We start from the raw sequence: 18,387 nt of genomic DNA, 5'->3' as shown, positions 1-18,387 counted from the left end.
CCACTCACAGCCAGTACAATTGAGAGGTGAACTTTAGTGTTACCTTTACATCTAGGGATGGGGAGAAAGGATGCCTTACTTCCCGTCTAGCTTGTTGGCTAGGTAACTCATGAGTACTCAGAATTACTATTGGATAAGTTTGCTCCTTGCATAACACAAGTCCAAGTTATCCCCTACATTTCCGTTAATTTTTTCTACCCCAGTCCCAGGCACTGACTTCCCAGAGCAGCCACAGTCTTCCAATCCCACATGCCACCCTCCATCCTATTCTATCTTAACCTTACTTCACCTAGCTTTCTCAAACTCACCTTTATAAACACTACAGCTTTCAGACACCACACCTCTCACTGAACCAACCTTCCTGCACTCAAATTTCATCTCTCCTCATAATTTTTTTTCCCTTCATAATTCTGATGGCCCTTTCATATGGTCCAAGAGTGCCCTGTGCATACCTTTAGCATGTCACCACTGAATCACTGGTATGTCTGTGGGTTGTCAATCTCTCCCCACTAAAGAGTGGGCTCCACAAAAGCACAAGCTGTTTTTCATGCCTGGGATATGACAAGTCCTCAATCAAAGTTTTTCAAATGAATACATAAAAGTTGGAAGTTAAAATATTACAACATACCAGATTTTGTCAGATTATTAGACTCTGTTTCTTCTAACCGAACATCTGAAAATGAAGCTTCTGAAAGTACCTTCTTCTGTTCATCTTTTAAACTCTGTGCAATTTGCTACATAGAGAGATCAGAAGAAACATTAAAGTGTAGTTTTCAGCTGCTTGGCAATATGAACATAACTATTTCTATAAAGTAAAAAATACTAATAAATAAATGGACTAATTAAGAGAACTATGCCAAAACAAAACTTGGAAAAAATTAAATTAGTATATAGAGTGTCTCTGTTCTCATAAGCGCATACACAGCCTTTTCTGAACCACTAATTTCAGAACTGCTACAAGATACCCAGTAAGAGCTCCAATACACAAGATTCTTATAAGAAACACAATTTTCAACTTTAGGTTCAGAAACAAAGTATTCACATTTCAAATATCATAAAGAAAACAAGGGCGGGAGGGAGGAATGAGAGAGCGCACAGATCAGGCTGAGAAACAGACGTAGTCTGCATCATATCCACTTTGTGGCTTTAAGAATCAAGGTAACTCCTGCAAATGGACTGTCCATCTGCTCCCTGGAATTACTATTAGCAATCCCCAGACGCCAAAAGATAATTTCTATTACGAGCCTGCAGAATAATAAAAGCTGTTTCTATCTCTCCCTCTCCTTTCCTCTCTAAAATCAATAAAAATAAAAAATTTTAAAAAGATACCAGGACATGTTAAAAGGACAAAGAAGCCAATCTAAAGGGGCTTCCACTCATCAAATTTGGGACAATTTTAAGCATAAAAAAGAATAATGATAGCAATGAATTATAACTCCTCTTTCTTAAAAATCCACTAGTGTACAGATGGGGAAGGAAAGGAAGAGACGAGGACAGAGAAATTGATTCTTTACAACAGAAGGCCAACTAATAAATGTAGAAGAAATGGCAGATATAAAAATCACCATTTGCCTGGCTAGTGTGGCTCAGTTGTTAAGCGTCGACCTACGAACCAGGAGGTTATGGTTCCATTCCCAATCAGGGCAAATGCCTGGGTTGTGAGCTGGATCCCCAGTGGGGGGCGTGCAGGAGACAGCTGATCAATCTCTCATCATTGATGTTTCTATCTCTCTCTCCCTCTCCCTTCCTCTCTGGAATCAATAATAATATTTTTTAATCACTATTTACTACCCTCAACATAATAACTGGTACAGGAAAAAATCATTAATAGTTGCAAAAAACTATTGGGTGAAAAGATGTTGGGGAACTCACATAATTTCATAGTGGAGAGAGTTAACAATCACTACCTTAAACAATAGTATAACAACCTGACATTATGTGCCATTAATGCAATAAAGTCAGAAGTACACAACATCAAATATGCAGTATTCTTACAATCAATCAATCAATCAATCAATCAATCAATAAATGGTGTTTAACCTTGACTCTAAACATGAGGAAAACAGGCAAAGCCAGAATGTGGTACATTCTACAGTAAAACTGGCTTCCTCTCTTCAAAAATGTCAGTGTCATAGGGGAGGGGGGAAAAAAGGTAGGGCAAAGAGTCTGGGTTTGATTTAAAGAGACATAAAAACCAAATGCGACACAAAAACCTTGACTGGATGCCAAATTTTTAAGTTTTTGATCCAATTAGAAGGACAACTGGGGAAATGTGAATATGGACTGTACATAAATAATATTGTTGAATTCACGTTAATTTTCTTAGCTATAAAAACTGCATTGTGATTATGTGGATAATGTTTTTATTCTTAGGAAAATAAGAATTGAAGTACTCAGGAGTAAAGTATCATGATGTCTATAACTTATTTTCAAATAGTTGAGCAATAAAACACACACATAAAAATTAAGTAAATGTGACAAGACTTCAACAACTGGTGAATCTGAATAAATTCTACATTCAACTGAATATTTAATGATATGAAGGAATTATAAATAATATTTTAGATGTGATCATTGTATTATGGTTGTGTTGAAAATAAAAAAGTGCCCTTACCATATAGTTACCTACTAAAGTATTTGCTAATGAAATGATGTTTAGAATTTGCTCTAAGTGAAACAAGATTGGCCATGTTGAAGCTGGGGTAAAGATATGCAGGAGTTGATTATGTTATTCTACTTTTGCTTACATTTAAAAATTCCACTTAAGAAGTTCTAGGTTCTAATTCCAGTTTAGCACTAATATCCTAAGCATTATTTAAACTCTGTCTAGCACTCAAAGAAAGATTAGTGAGATAAATCTTAGTCTTCAAACCATAAATTTAATAGCAGTACTGTATAATTTTGAGGAGACAATCTCCAGGGTTCTGTGAGACAACGACATGGGGTTACCACATAACCATTAACTGTGGTGGCTCCTATGTTATCAACACACTTACAAAGAAAAAAGAAAAATCACAGGAAGCACTAATTCAATTTAAAAATTGAGAATGCATATTTCCTGAAAATGGGGAAAGAAGTTAATAGAATGTTTATTAAATACAACTTGAGAGATAACCTAACAAATTATTTCTTCAATATTTTCACATTTTATTTCCTATGATTTTGTGGCAGGTTTATCTTGATTTTACATTTTGAGTGAGAATTAAAAGGAAAAATCCTGAAAATAGTGAAGGGGTAGGGATAAGATCAGTAAGGAGAACCCACCTCCATCATTACTAACTTATCAGGATATGCCAGATCTCCAGGAGCCGGCTTGTAGCCAATGATGTCTGTCTGAATGTAGATGTGGGTTCTGTAGACGAGCCGCTCTTGTACATCTTCCAACATCTGCTTTACTCCAGCTGCAAATGCCCCCAGTTGTTCAGCTGATTTTAAAAAAAAGTACAATCACCCATTCTTTCAGATTTAGGAAAATACTTTCTTTAAAAGCAAATATATTACTAAATTGTCTAGTAACAGTATGAACCACTTTTGCTTCATGGCCTGAGGTTGTACATATCTATTCTATTTCAGTGTGACTCAATGACCTTAAAAAATTTAATAAATGTCTTTCAATTTCCTCAAATTTACAATTGGGAAATAACTTTGCCCTTGCATCTTCTTCCTGGGACTCTGTGGAATTATTTTTATTATTAATATGTATGAATAATAAAATTTGACTTTTAAAGTGTTTTGTACTTTTTAAGTTATCTCATATAGCTTCGGACCAATCCTGAGAGATAGCTAAGCCAGCTTACTAATTGGGTTATCATCCCCATTTTATAAATAAATCGAGTCCCACAGATATTAAATGACTTGTTAATATTTTCACAAAAAAACGATTAAAAATAAAATAAGATATGATTTTATATAGAATTTCTTCATTTCTAAGATGCCATCTATGTTAAAACACACCAGTAATTCAGTAACAGCTTCCCAACAGCTGGGGAATTGAAGACACTGCACAATCACATAAATATTCACATTAATTTTTAAAATCATCTTTAATTCAGAAGCATTAAAACGTAAGAACATACCCTCCTTAATTTCAAATGCATAAAAGAAAGTGCAAAACTGTTATTCTCTAGAGCATTTGATTTTGATCACCAGCATATGTTATCAGTTTGGCCTTAATAAACCCATAAAAAAGTTCAAAAAAAAATGAGAACATGTATGTCTTTGAATGAAGTAAATGCAGTAGAATAAGAAACTTTGGAAGAGTAACAAACCTATAGTATCTCCTAAGGAAAGTCAAATAATTTCTGCCAGTAAAATGATTACTTGAAGGCTATTTTTTTAAAGGGACCTATGTATCATTAGGAAAATTGTTTGACAAATCAAATATTGAGGAGTGTATCACATGTATAAAACAAATCTGTTTTAGAGAATAGCTTTTCTTTGTAATTTCAAAAAGATGAATCATTATTATACATGTATGCTGAAATAATTCCTGTTTTTTAATCGAGTATACAATATAGCCCTGACCGGTGCTGCACAGTGGTTAGAGCATCAGCCCTAGCACCAAAAGGTCGAGGGTTTGATTCCTGGTCAGGGGCAGGTTCCTGGGTTGCAGGTTTGGTCCTTGGCCCTGGTCGGGGTGAGTGCAAGAGGCAGCCAATCAATCTCAATCTCTCTCTCTCTCTCTCTCTCTCTCTCTCTCTCTCTCTCTCACTCTCTCTCTCTCTCCTTTCTCCCCTCCCTCCCACTCTCTCTCAATGGGGGGGGGGGAGGGAGAGGGAAGGAAGGACAGTATACAATATAGTCAATTATTTTATGTATTCTGTTAACTGTGTACTAGAAATGCCTAAACCAAAACTGATGGTCCATTCTCTCTGGATTTCAGATGCCAGAAAGAAAAGTAACTGTAATTATTTTATTACTAATTTTATTCATATTTAAAATGCTCTCCCCATTCAATTTGTACATTTAGTCACAGAATAAGGTACATCTTAATTCAGAAAGAGACACGGCATCAGTCCAGGCTCCAAAATGTTAAATTTATATAGGTGGGAAGGTAGAGGGAGAAAGAATTAATCTTTTTCAAATTCAGTGAGCCACAGATATAAAAGGCCTTTGAAATTATCACTTGTACTTATCATTTACCATTGTTCTGTACATGATCTTCCAGCACCTCATTTTTAAGAATCCCACAAAGTTCTGAAAGCGTCTCTAAGTGAATAACATGAATGATCAATGGCCTGAAGACATCATACAATGACACACACAGTTTCTCCAAAAGTTCACTAAAATAAAGAAATAAAACATGGTTTAGTAGCAATCTTTCCAGTTTAAAAGACATTTTTTATTATTTCCAGCCAATAAACATAGTAAAAAATCTACTAGGAAATAGTATGGGGAACATTATATAATGAAGATGAAAGGCTGAAAGCAATTCTGTAAAGTGTTATTTTCAAAGCCAAGAATCAATAAACAATGAGCAATCAATTCAAATTAGCTGCCTCCAGCCAAATGTCAATTTATTACAACTTTTACTTATTTCAGTAATAACTTTGTATATGTCCCTTCAAAAACAATAAAAAGTAATCAGTAGACTTAATTATCCTTTTATATTCTACATCACTATGAATCAAATGGTAACATTTTCCCCAGCAAAGATACTTGCAGATTCAGATAAACAAAACTCAAAGTACTCTGTACATACAAGTATTTTGACAAAAACATTTGAAAAGAAAAAACTATGTTGTCTACATTATTCATATTGCCAATAGTATTCTTCTATATGCAGTGTTTCATCAAAAGTGGTCAACCCAATCAAAATAGTATGATACACTTGTCTCTTCACCATTACAAGAATCACAGTCTTGGACTCTTTATAGCAGTCCAAGCTGCTAATAAGAAGAAACCGAAAGTTAATAATAGTGGATCGGAAAGATACTTTGGGAACATTTTTTTAAAAGGATATTAAATAGTGTCTGTATTTTTAAGTGTCTTTCATTAGTTAGAAAACAGAATTTTTTAGCTAGAAGGATTTATTTACTTGGTGGAGATAAAGGGATCCCAAGACTTAGTACTCTATACAGGATTCTTACTATCATACCATACTATCTCCATAATTATAACAATTTGAAAGCATGTTGGCCTTTAAATTACACATTCATCTTAAAATAAATAAACACTGTCCCACTCGACACTATTCTGTTCACACACCCACAAAAGTTAAAACACTCTGCAGTAATTTAAGAATACTCCTATATAATATTAAGCCATTATGATCATTAGCAAATTAAATCTTAAAAACAAGAGTTACACTCTGTGTACTACCTACTCTAATTTTGATGTTGGTTTTGTGAAAAATTCATTGTAAAGTTGGTGCTCATCCTGGCACACATGGACCATAAAGGCACAGCCACTGCGAATCTGCAGGAAACAAATACACATCACCTACAGTTAAAGACACACAACAATTCTAGTGTTCATGAAATAAAGCAAGTATTTTATTGATAAAGATATTATGCACATATATTTACAAAAAAACATACTTAAGCACAGAAAATTATTGGTTTTCAATAGCTGACTGCATAATGTGAATATGGGTGATTTTTATTTTCTTCTTTATGCATTTTCTAAACTTTTGACAATGAAAATAAATTACTTTTCTAGTTGAATAGGGGGTACTTAAAAAGAATCTTTATGTACTTTTTTAATAGTATAAACTAAAATCACACTAAACAAGAAAGAACTTGTGTAGCAAAAGCTAAGATAAATCCACAAACTTGAAACTTCATCTTTCAAGGAACAACACTTGCTTGTGAATTTTCATACATCAAAAAGTAGATCAATATGAGAATATTTTGCCAAGTTGAATGCTAATTACTAAACTAGATTTGTCATAACTGAAAGAAAAATTCTCTAAGTTTGTATATATGGAAAACAAAACTTATTTAGCCAAATATAGCTTCTAGGGTATCAAAATATTTCAGAGGAAGGGTTAAAACAAAACAAGCAAAAACTTACCAAGGCACAATGATCTCTGTTATTCTGGCTGGTTAACTCTGTTACAGTACAAGTAATACTAGGCCCCAAAAGGAGCTCCCGCTGATCAAGGTAACACTGATGGATGTCATTTAGCACTTGTTGGTATCTGATGAAAAACAAATGAGATGGATATAAACTTTTGATTTCAGATATATAAATTAAATCTGATCTTAAGTCCCAGATTAGGTTGCCAAACCTCTAATGCTATAAGGTCACCTCTCATTTGCCCACATTAAATACTAGAAATATTTATGTATATATATAAAAAGACACACATACCCTAACCGGTTTGGCTCAGTGGATAGAGTGTCAGCCTGTGGACTGAAGGGTCCCCGGTTCGATTCTAGTCAAGGGCATGTACCTTGGTTGCGGGCACATCCCCAGTAGGGGGTGTGCAGGAGGCAGCTGATCGATGTTTCTCTCTCATTGATGTTTCTAACACTCTATCCCTCTCCCTTCCTCTCTGTAAAAAATCAATAAAAATTTTAAAATAAATTAAAAATAAATAAACAAATAAAAAGATACACATAATAAACTATGGTGTCATGACCTTTATATTTTTATTTTTTAAACCAAATATGAGTGTGTATTCATTTTGTAAATTAAATTCTCTATCCTTGGAGTTTAAACCTTTATTTTTTAATGAAAGATTTATCTTCCAAGAGTAGACATCTTACATCTACCCAAATGAAAAGAAAATCCTGCTATGGGGAAAAAGAGGTGCCCTGCTGAAATGTACAGCATAGCAATTATAGTTAACTAGAGGCCCAGTGCATGAAAATTCATGCACTGGCGGGGGGTCCCTCAGCCCGGCCTGCCCCCTCTCACAGTCCGGGAGCCCTCAGGGGCAGGAAGCAACCCAGCGGACAGGGGAAGGCGACACCCCCATCACACCTCAGCTACTACCACTGCTGGCAGCACAAGCCTCGGCCGGCCCTGGTTACCTGAGCCTCAGGCGGCCCTGGGTGTCTGGGCAGCCGCCATCCAAGGCTTGCCTGTGCCTCGGGCCAGCCCTGGGCGGCTGGGGGGCTGAGAGGACTGGGGGACTCTGGAGTCAGGCTCGTGGAGCGGCCAGGCCTGCCTGGGGGCGGACCCGGCCTTGCCGCATGCCTGCCGCCCGGTGGGGCTGAGGGGACTGGGCACCGCCATCTTTTGGCTGTGGGCTCTGCCATCTTTGAGGGCATGGCAGTCAATTAGCATATTCCCTCCTTATTGGCTATGGGCGCCACCATCTTTGAGAGCATGGCGTTCAATTAGCATATTCCCTCTTTATTAGATAGAACTAGGGGCCCGGTGCACGAAATTTGTGCACTGGGGGTGGGGTTTCCCTCAGCCCAGCCTGCCCCCTCTCACATACTGGGAGCCCTCAGGGGATGTCCTGCTGAGGCGACCGGGCTGATCAGGGGAAGGCACCAGCCCCATCACCCCGCTGCTGCAGCCACTGCCAGTCACCGCAGCCACCAAGGTGTTTTCATCAACACAGACTCCAGTCCCTTCACCATGAAAAAATGACAACTTTCTTTAGGCATTTTCAAGATGTGTCTTTCATAGGATATGACATTTCTTTCTTTCTTTTTTTTTTTTATCCTCACCTGAGGATATGTTTCCATTGACTTTTAGAGAATGTGGAAGAGAAAGGGAAAGACAGAGAGAAACATCAAAGTGAGAGGAACACTTTGATTGGTTGCCTCCTGCATGAGCCCTGACCTGGGTCCCGGCCAGGGAGGAGCCTGCAACCTAGGCACATGCCCTTGATCAGAATTAAACCCAGACCCAGAGGTCGGCAGGCCGAGGCATTATCCACTGAGCCAAACCGGCTAGGGCAGGATATGATATTTCTTAGCCCTCCAGCAGTGGGCCTTCGTTTTTTTCTCCAGAAGTGTGGTGGAAAAACCCTAGATCACCTTTTTGGATTCTTATTACCCAAGTTACTAAGAATATTACCAGTGGCATACAGGGAGCTTAGCCAATGAGCAGCCAGAAAAGGTGTTTCCTCTGTAGTTCACACCAATCGCCGACTGGGCCCTGCCCAGGCCTAAAGCCTCTGGCTGAAGCTTTAGGCCTGAGCAGGGGACCCCCAGCTCCCTCTGATCGCCAGTTCCACCCCTTCCCAGGTCTAAAGCCTCGGGGCCTGGGCAGGGGACCCCCAGCTCCCTCCGATCGCCGGCTCCGCCCCTGCCCAGGCCTGCCTAGGCCCAAAGCCTCGGCCTGGGCAGGTGACCCCCAGCTCCCTCCAATCGCTGGCTCCGCCCCTGCCCCCTCGGCTCTGATTGCAGGTTTGGCCCTGCCCAGGAGCCCCCTGGCTCAGGCCCTTCCCAGGCTGCTCAGGGCCCACACAGGGCCTACCTCAGAGTGACCTGGGTGCCAGGATGTTCCCAGGACCCATGCGCTGGGCACCTATGTATGCAAATTAACTGCCATCTTTGTTGGGTTAATTTGCATATTCACTCTGATTGGCTATGGGCGTAGCGGAGGTACGGTCAATTTACATGTTTGTCTATTATTAGGTAAAATGATATCACACTGCATATTTAAAAAGTTGCTAAGAGTGTAAATCTTAAAAGTTTTCATTACAAGAAAAAAATTAATTTTGTAACTATGCATGGTAATGAATGTTATCTATACTTACAGTAATGACATATTGAATCATTATGTTGTATACCTGAAACTACTAAGTTGTGTATCATTATTCCTCAATAAAAATAAGTAAATAAATAAACAAACAGAGAGAGTGTGCCTTGCGCACTCTCTATATCAGGTCTCTAACTGCTCCCCACAATAAGGGATGTGCTACAAGAAGCAGCTTGTGTAGTATGCAAGGTAATTGCTCAGAAAATTACATAATAGACTGGGGGAAATAGTACTTCAAGAGGAAGGTAATTTGGAAACTGAAGAACATCTAGGTACTCACTCAGGTATTTTTTCAGATCGCAGTTCTATTTGTTCAATAAGAGTCTGCAGAATAACGAAAAACACATTAAAAATCTGTTTTAGTTATGAACTATTAACTACTTTCTGATTATAACACATGCTATTAGAAAATCTGTAAATTCAAAAAAGTTGAAACATAAATATCACCTGTAATACCACAAAATAATCAGTTAATATTTTAGAATAATCTTTCCGGTTTTTTGTATACACACACTATAGTTACTATATTTTTCTTTTTTTAAATCCTCACTGAGGATATTTTTCCATTGATTTTTAGAGAGACTAGAAGGGAGGGAATAGGGAAAGGGGGCAGGGGAGAGAAACATCAGTTGGTTGCCTCTCGCACGGGATCAAACCTACAACCCAGGAACATGCCTTTGACAGGGAATCAAACCCGGGACCCTTTGGTTGACACTCCAACCACTGACCCACAATGGCCAGGACTATATTTTTCTTTTTTTAAACAAAACTGGAATTATACTACATATCCAGCTTTATAATCTGCTTTTAAAAAATTAACTGTATTTCAAAACATTTTCCTATTATTAAATAACTAGAGGCCTGGTGCACAAAATTTGTGCATGAGGGAGCCTTGGGGGGGGGGGGAGATGGTGTTTGTGTCCCTCAGCCCAGCCTGCACCCTCTCCAATCTGGGACCCCTCAAGGGATGTCCGACTGCCCATTTAGGCCCAATCCCAGTGGGCACTGGACATCCCTCTCACAATCCAGGACTGCTAGTTCCCAACCACTTGCCTGCCTGCCTGCCTGATTGCTGCCTGCCAGCCTGATCACACCCTAACCACTCCCCTGCCAGCCTGATCAATGCCTAACTGCTCCCCTGCCAGCCTGATCAATGCCTAACTGCTCCCCTGCTGGCCCGATTGCCCCTAACTGCCCTACCCTGCCAGCCTGGTCGCCCCCAACTGCCCTCCCCTGCAGGCCTGGTTCCCTCCAACTGCCCTCCCCTGCAGGCCTGGTTTCCTCCAACTGCCCTCCCCTGCAGGCCTGGTCCCCCCAACTGCCGTCCCCTGCAGGCCTGGTCAACCCTAACTGCCCTTCCCTGCCGGGTTGGTCGCCCCCTACTGCCGTCCTCTGCCAGCCTGGTCACCCCTAACTGCCCTCCCCTGCAGGCCTGATCGCCCACAACTGCCCTCCCTTGCTGGTCATCTTGTGGTGGCCATCTTGTGTCCACATGGGGGCAGCCATCTTGTGTGTTGGAGTGATGGTCAATTTGCATATTACTTCTTTATTATATAGAGTTTTCATTATCAGATGAAAATGTACATAGAAAACCTTAGCATAATGCCTGGGTATCTAGAAAACACTCAGTGAATCATCATTATAAATATTATTTAAAACATTTGTTTAGCCCTAGCCAGCTTGGCTCAGTGGATAGAGCATCGGCCTGCGGACTAAAGGGTCCCAGGTTCGATTCTGGCCAAGGGCACATGCCTGGGTTGCGGGCTCGATCCCCAGTGTGGGGTTGTGCAGGAGGCAGCCCATCAATGATTCTCTCTCATCACTGATGTTTCTATCTCTCTCTCCTTCTCCCTTCCTCTCTGAAATCAATAAATATATTTAAAAAAAATTTTTTTTAAGAAATAAATAAAACATTTGTTTAGCCCTAGCCAGTTTGGCTCAGTGGATAGAGCGTCAGCCTGCAGACTGAAGGGTCCCGGGTCAATTTCGGTCAAGGGCATTTATCCGGGTTACGGGCTCAATCCCCAGGTTATGGGTTCGATCCCCAGGTTATGGGATGTGCAGGAGGCAGCCGATCAATGATTCTCTCTCATCACTGTTATTTCTCTCTCTCCCTCCCTCTCTGAAATCAATAAAAATATATTTTTAATGAAAAACAAAAAACATTTGTTGAGTACATAATATCCTCTGAGATAGATGTACCATAAAGCAACCATTCTTCTACTGTTAGACATCTTGGCCAGTGGTTAAGAGCTCTGGGTCTAGAGAAAAATGGAAGGGTCTGAGTGCCACCTTCCCAGTAGCTGTTTTGAGCCCAGGAGAGCTAGTTCACTTCTCTGAGATTCCACTTTCTACCACATAAAGCTGATATAATAATAGTTACCTACTATCCCGTGGGGAACCCCCAACACTGGGTCATAAGAGATAAATATTTTTATAGGCCCAAAATATTTTTGAGAAATTGCTTTACATCCCTATTAGCAGTGTCGCCTATCTCAGTGGTTGGCTAACTGCGGCTCGTGAGCTACATGCGGCTCGGAGCCGCGGTTTGCCACTCTGTTGACTAATGAGTTTGCCGACCACTGACCTAGACTCTCGATTCCAATAATTATAGGCTGTTGTTGTTCCTTGTGATTAAGCCCCTATCCCAGTGGTCAGCACACTCATTAGTCAACAGAGCGGCAAACCGCAGCTCGCGAGCCGCATGTGGCTCACGAGCCGCAGTTTGCCAACCACTGGCCTATCTCATTAAATCCTCAAAACCACTATTATACCTTAACCTCCCAGTTTCTAACAGACAAAAAAAAAAAAAAAATGCCACCTAACCTTGAATGTATTCTCCACTGAAGCTAAACACGAGCTCATATTTATTAACCATTTGTATTTTCTATAAGTAATCAATCCCCTCCAATCCACTATAAATCTGAGTAGTTTAAGCTCAAATATCTCCTTCATCTAGAAACATTCCCTAAGCATCTTAGGAGGTGTTTCCTGCTCTGTGGTCTGAAGCACTCTAAGATAATGCAATGTAATGTGGAAGGATAATGCCTACCTTTCTTTCATTTATGTTCATTTTCCTGGTATAAGCAAAGGGCCTAACATACAGTAGTACTTCAAAAGGGCTGGCTAAATAAATTTCATACCACTATTCTATTTATAACAACAGACTTACTCTGACTTTGGGAGCAGCAGTTCGAAATTTCACATAAAATAGTGTGAAAGCATTGTCTGCATTAGGTACAGATGAAGGATCCTAAAGAAATATGGGGGAGGATAGGGAAGGAAGATAATTAGCAAACAAATAAGTATTCAGAAAATGTGATGCACATCATTTCAAATAGCTACTTCTTGGCCTATACACCAACCGAAAGTTTAGAGAGAAAAATCTCACGAGAGAGATTAATATTATTATTACTACAAATGAAATAATTATGAGGAACCATCATCTCTCTTTTATAACTAAAACTTACCCCATGTTACATGAATTTTTGGCAGTAAAGAGACCTGAATTCAGCTTCACACTCAGTCATTTACTGAGGGTAGGACATTAGCCAAATTACTTAACCTCTCTGAGATTCAGAGCATCCATTAAATGGTGATAACCTATACTCATAAAGTCGTTATGCAGCTCAATAGTAAAGCACTATACATAGCAGGTAATAGTACTTATTAGGTATTCATTTCCAAAACTTATTAAAAATTTTACAAAATAGAACAACATAAACTGATGAACAAAAATAGATCCAAAGACATAAAAGCATGAACAGACTGTCAAACCTCAGAGGGAAGGCAGGGGAGGGTGGGCATGGGTGGGAAGAGATCAACCAATGAACTTGTATGCATATATGCATAACCCAGGAACACAGACAATAGGGTGGTGAAGGCCTGGGGTTGGGGGCAGGGGTGGGCTGGCAGAGGTCAATGGGGGAAAAGGGAGATATATGTAATACTTTCAACAATAAAGATTTAAAATATTTTCATTTAAATTTTAAAAAATAAAAATAAATTTACAAAATAGAAAAATTATATAGTCTGGCTGTTATGTTAGCTAAGATCAATATGAAGAGTAAAAATGAAACCCCAAAATCAGTGGCTTTGAACTCAAAGGTCAGAGATAGTAGTGTTCTTTAGAAAAATAAATAAATAAATAAAATGCATAATCTTTCAGGTTTTCTTTTCTTAGCAAATGACCATCCTAGCTAGCTCCAGTCTTATTTTCTAACTAAACACTCTGCTAATTTCCCACCTAGCATCTACTACAATCTGCAAATGATTAATTTGTGTTTCCTTCTTTCCTGATTATATCTCCTGAAATAAGTTCCATGAGTGCAGGGGGACCTTGTTAGCTCCTTTTCACTACTGTATAATTCCTGGAACAATGCAAAACCTTTTGGAGGTACTAAAAAAAAATACATTTGCTAAACATAGAAAATTTAATATCTACCACATATAAAGAAAAAAATTTCAAATTATCCATCATATGTAATCCCACCACTCAGATAGAACCATTTTTATATTTTGGTATATTTCCTTCCAATATCTTCATGAAAAGATAAGAAAATGTTTTACATGACAAATAGTTTGAACCTTTATTATTTATCATTAGTACTGAATAGTTCCCACACTGTTACATATTCTTTGAAAATAAGACTCTGCTGTACAGATACAATACAACCACTTTTCCTATTATAAATAAAACTGCAATGCTGCCCTAGCCAGTTGGCTCAGTGGGTAGAGTGTAGGCCTGTGGACTGAAGGGTCCCAAGTTCAATTCCAGTCAAGAACACATGCCCAGGTTGCTGGCTCGATCCCCAGTAATGGGCATGCAGGAAGCAGCGGATCAATCATCAGTGATGTTTCTATCTCTCTTTCCCTCTCCCTTCCTCTCTGAAGTCAGTAAAAATATATATTTAAAAAAAAAAACAACTTCAATGCATATTTTTATTTAACAAACAGTAAACAATGTTTTGGATTTACTAAGTACTACTCTCAGACTAAGATTATAGAAGATAAATGAATCAAAAACCTCACCAGTTAACTCACCCTTTTTAATAACTGATTTGTGAGGTTCTGTAGAGTGTTCACAGTGTATGTCTTCATGAGGTGCAAAGCTTTAGAAAGACATTGCTTAAACTTCAGTAAATATACAGGATAATCTTTAAAATTCGGCTGTAAAGAAAAAGAAAAGATTTACAAAAAGGAAACAAATATTGACAAAGCAAACTTTCAATGAAAACCAAAACATCCTTTATTTTAGTAAAGCTATATATGAAACTCTAAAAAAGGACTGATGCAGATTAGAAGTCTCATGAAGACAAAAATTGTTACTGTCTTGGTCACAGCCAAGTCCCCTGTGCCTGGCACAAAATAGGGGCTCAATAAATATTTGTAGTTTTTAGCAAAATATATTTTCAGTACTCCATAGACTTCAAAGCTAATATGTCAGACTCAACTAGAAAAACAATATGAGTTGGAGGAAATAAATACAGCTATAAATAAATCCTTGGGGAATAATATCTAGCACAACAGTAATTCAACAGCCTGAAAATTGCTCATTCTTTCAGATGGGATAAAACTGTGTCAGTCAGAACCTCATTCTACTCCAGGGGCTGCCTCAGCAGCGGAATATACTTCTTACATCATTCTCAATAATGACCAAGAATTTACCAGTTTTTCTTCAAGAACATTAGAGATATTTTTTCCCTTCAGAAGAAATAATCACTTTATAGCCTAAGAAGCAAATTAATAGGGTTGCTAATGTTTCTTAAAAAACATACGGAAATAGCATAACTTACATGACATGAGATATATGTTATACAGTCATCTAACTTGGCCAGCATAGGTATAAATCCTTCACTATTCACAGACAATGTAGGAGAATTCAATTTCTTTAAGGAAAAAGAAAAGACCTTAATTCATAAAAATATATGTAGGCAAAAATTAATAATTATGTATTAGAATTAGCATACCTCCCTTTAGGATATAACACAGTTATACTAATGTCTTCACTTTTTTTTTTTCTTTTAGTATATTTTTATTGATTTCAGAGAGGAAGGGAGAGAGAGAGAAACATCAATGATGACAGAAACATCATTGATCGGCTCCCTCCTGTATGCCCCACACCAGGGATTGAACCTGCAACCTGGGCATGTGCCCTGACTAGGAATCAAACAATGACCTTCTGATTCATAGATCAATGCTCAACCACTGAGCCATACTGGCCAAGCATAATGTCTTTACATTTTGAGTGACCAAAATATCCTCAAATGTAGCCCACATGTAACAATAAAGAACATCTAAAAAAGAATTCTGCCCTGACCAGTGTTGCTCAGTGGTTAGAGAGTCAGCCCTCACACCAAAGGGTCATGAGTTCGATTCCCTGTCAAGGGCACATACTTGGGCTGCAGGTTCAATTCCCGGCCCTGGTTGTGCTCATGGGTGTGGCAGGCAACCAATCAATGTGTCTCTCTCACACTGATGTTTCCCCTCCCTTTCTCTTTAGCTCTCACCTCAGGTGAAGATTAACAAAACAACAACAAAAAGAATATTGATTTAATTCAGTTTATTCTTAGTGAGTTTTAATGGGGCTCTTGATGAATTGGCAAATATTTTCTATTACTCCATTGTACAATTTTATATTAAAATAACACATCAAGCCCTAACCGGTTTGGCTCAGTGGATAGGGCGTCGGCCTGTGGACTGAAAGGTCCCAAGTTCGATTCCGGTCATGAGCATGTACCTTGGTTGCAGGCACATCCCCAGTAGGAGGTGTGCAGGAGGCAGCTGATCGATGTTTCTCTCTCATCAATGTTTCTAACTCTATCCCTCTCCCTTCCTCTCTGTAAAAAATCAATAAAATATATTAAAAAAAAAAAAAGAAAACCCAGTTCCTATTTTTAAAAAAATAATAATAACACATCAAATACCTAAACTTCCCATTTACTAGTACTTTATAAAAAGTAAAAAACATACATAAATTTCCTAATTTCAAACACTGGCTATTTTCCCAAGGGTAAAGGATTAAGTAGCAGTCAGTCATACTATGTTTAGCAGTCATACTATGAAAGTAAAATATAATACATATAAGTAAAATATAAGTAAGCATATAAGTAATAATATTAACAATATAAGTATAGGTAATACATACGTGTGAAATTTAACACTTAATATATGATTATATATTAAAACATAAAACAATATAATATACAATATATAATAATATAAATATATAATCTATATGTATATATAAACAGGGAATATGCTAATTAGCCAGGCGTCATGACCGCTCAGAAGGAGCTGCACGCACAGATGGACAGGAAGGGACTGCATGCCACTCCCAGCCCCAGGGGCCGCGGGGAGGCTGGGGCTGGTGGCAGGCCAGAGTAGAGACACAACACACAGGAGAGGCTGGGGCTGGGGGTGGGCCAGAGCAGGGACACAACACACAGGAGCACCTGCCCCCACCCCAGCAGACACAACACGGCAGCCGGCGCTACACAGGTCAGGCGCGGGTCCCAGCCCCCCACGGGGTGCCTCCTCGCACAATTTCAATCACGAGCTGGGCCTCTAGTCTATATATATAAAAGTCTAAACGACCATTACTACCGGTCAACTGAACAACCAGTCAACCGGTCGCTATGATGTGCACTGACCACCAGGGGGCAGACGCTCAATGCAGGAGCTGCCCCCTGATGGTCAGTGCACTCCCACAGCCAACATCCCACGGCCAGCCGACCTCCCACAGTCCCTCCCCCGAGCCAGCTGGCCCCGATCAGCCCCGATCACCGGCCAGGCTAAGGGACCCTACCTGTGCACGAATTCATGCACCGGGCCTCTAGTCCAGTGGTCGGCAAACTCATCATTCAACAGAGCGGCAAACAGCGGCTTGCCGACCACTGCTCTAGTCTATACAATAAAAGCCTAAGCGACCATTATGGCAAAACAACCAGAACGACCGGTCACTATGATGTGCACTGATCACCAGGGGGCAGACGCTCAACGCAGGAGCTGCCCCTTGGTGGTCAGTGCGCTCCAACAGGAGGGTGCCGCTCAGCCAGAAGCCAGGCTCATGGCTGGCGAGCGCAGCGGCAGTGGCGGGAGCCTCTTCTGCCTCCATGGCAGCGCTAAGGAGCAGGGAGTGGTAAGGAGTAGCAAGCAGGCAGGTAGTAAGGAGCAAGGTGTCCCAGACTGCGAGAGGGATGTCTGCCTGTGAGAGGGCACAGGCCTGGCTGAGGGACCCCCACTCCGCCCCCACTGCACGAATTTCGTGCACTGGGCTTCTAATATAAATATAATATATATAAAATGTAAGTAAAACCAGCCAATTATTTCTTATTTCGATATACAAATAGCTTGGCAATGAACTACTTCCCATTCCATTCCAATGCTAGTTGACTACTAGTTTTACTTCTATCTTGTAGTAAATTATAATTATGATTAATTTAATATTTAAATAACATACTGTGCATATAGTTATGATTATTTTATGAACCAAAAATATCATTTACACAGCAGTCTTTATTGAGACTATTACTTTGGGATAAAAGAATACGTTATGCCCTAACTGGTTTGGCTCAATGGATAGAGCATCGGCCTGCGGACTCAAGGGTCCCAAGTTCGATTCCTGTCAAGGGCATGTACCTTGGTTGTGGGCACATACCAGTGGGGAGTGTGCAGGAGGCAGCTGATCAATGTTTCTCTCTCATCAATGTTTCTAAATCT

General features: G+C 39.5%; 1 protein-coding gene across 1 annotated transcript in view; it reads right to left on the bottom strand.

Annotated features, from left to right (window-relative positions):
• The window catches only part of COG3 (component of oligomeric golgi complex 3), a 91,077-nt gene that overhangs the window by 42,577 nt on the left and 30,113 nt on the right, over positions 1 to 18,387 (bottom strand). Inside the window, exons 6-14 of the mRNA XM_080662083.1 lie at positions 15,462 to 15,554; positions 14,710 to 14,835; positions 12,839 to 12,919; positions 9,947 to 9,990; positions 7,015 to 7,141; positions 6,326 to 6,417; positions 5,143 to 5,282; positions 3,265 to 3,425; positions 629 to 734 (exon numbers count right to left, since the gene is read on the bottom strand). Of these exons, the coding sequence (XP_080518209.1) occupies positions 629 to 734; positions 3,265 to 3,425; positions 5,143 to 5,282; positions 6,326 to 6,417; positions 7,015 to 7,141; positions 9,947 to 9,990; positions 12,839 to 12,919; positions 14,710 to 14,835; positions 15,462 to 15,554 (970 nt within the window). The remainder of the gene's footprint in view (positions 1 to 628; positions 735 to 3,264; positions 3,426 to 5,142; positions 5,283 to 6,325; positions 6,418 to 7,014; positions 7,142 to 9,946; positions 9,991 to 12,838; positions 12,920 to 14,709; positions 14,836 to 15,461; positions 15,555 to 18,387) is intronic.

This window comes from Plecotus auritus (assembly GCF_963455305.1).
Source record: "Plecotus auritus genome assembly, chromosome: 3".
Taxonomy (NCBI): Eukaryota; Metazoa; Chordata; class Mammalia; order Chiroptera; family Vespertilionidae; genus Plecotus; species Plecotus auritus.
Note: the sequence above shows the minus strand (reverse complement) of the source record. Positions and strands in the feature narration are given on the sequence as shown.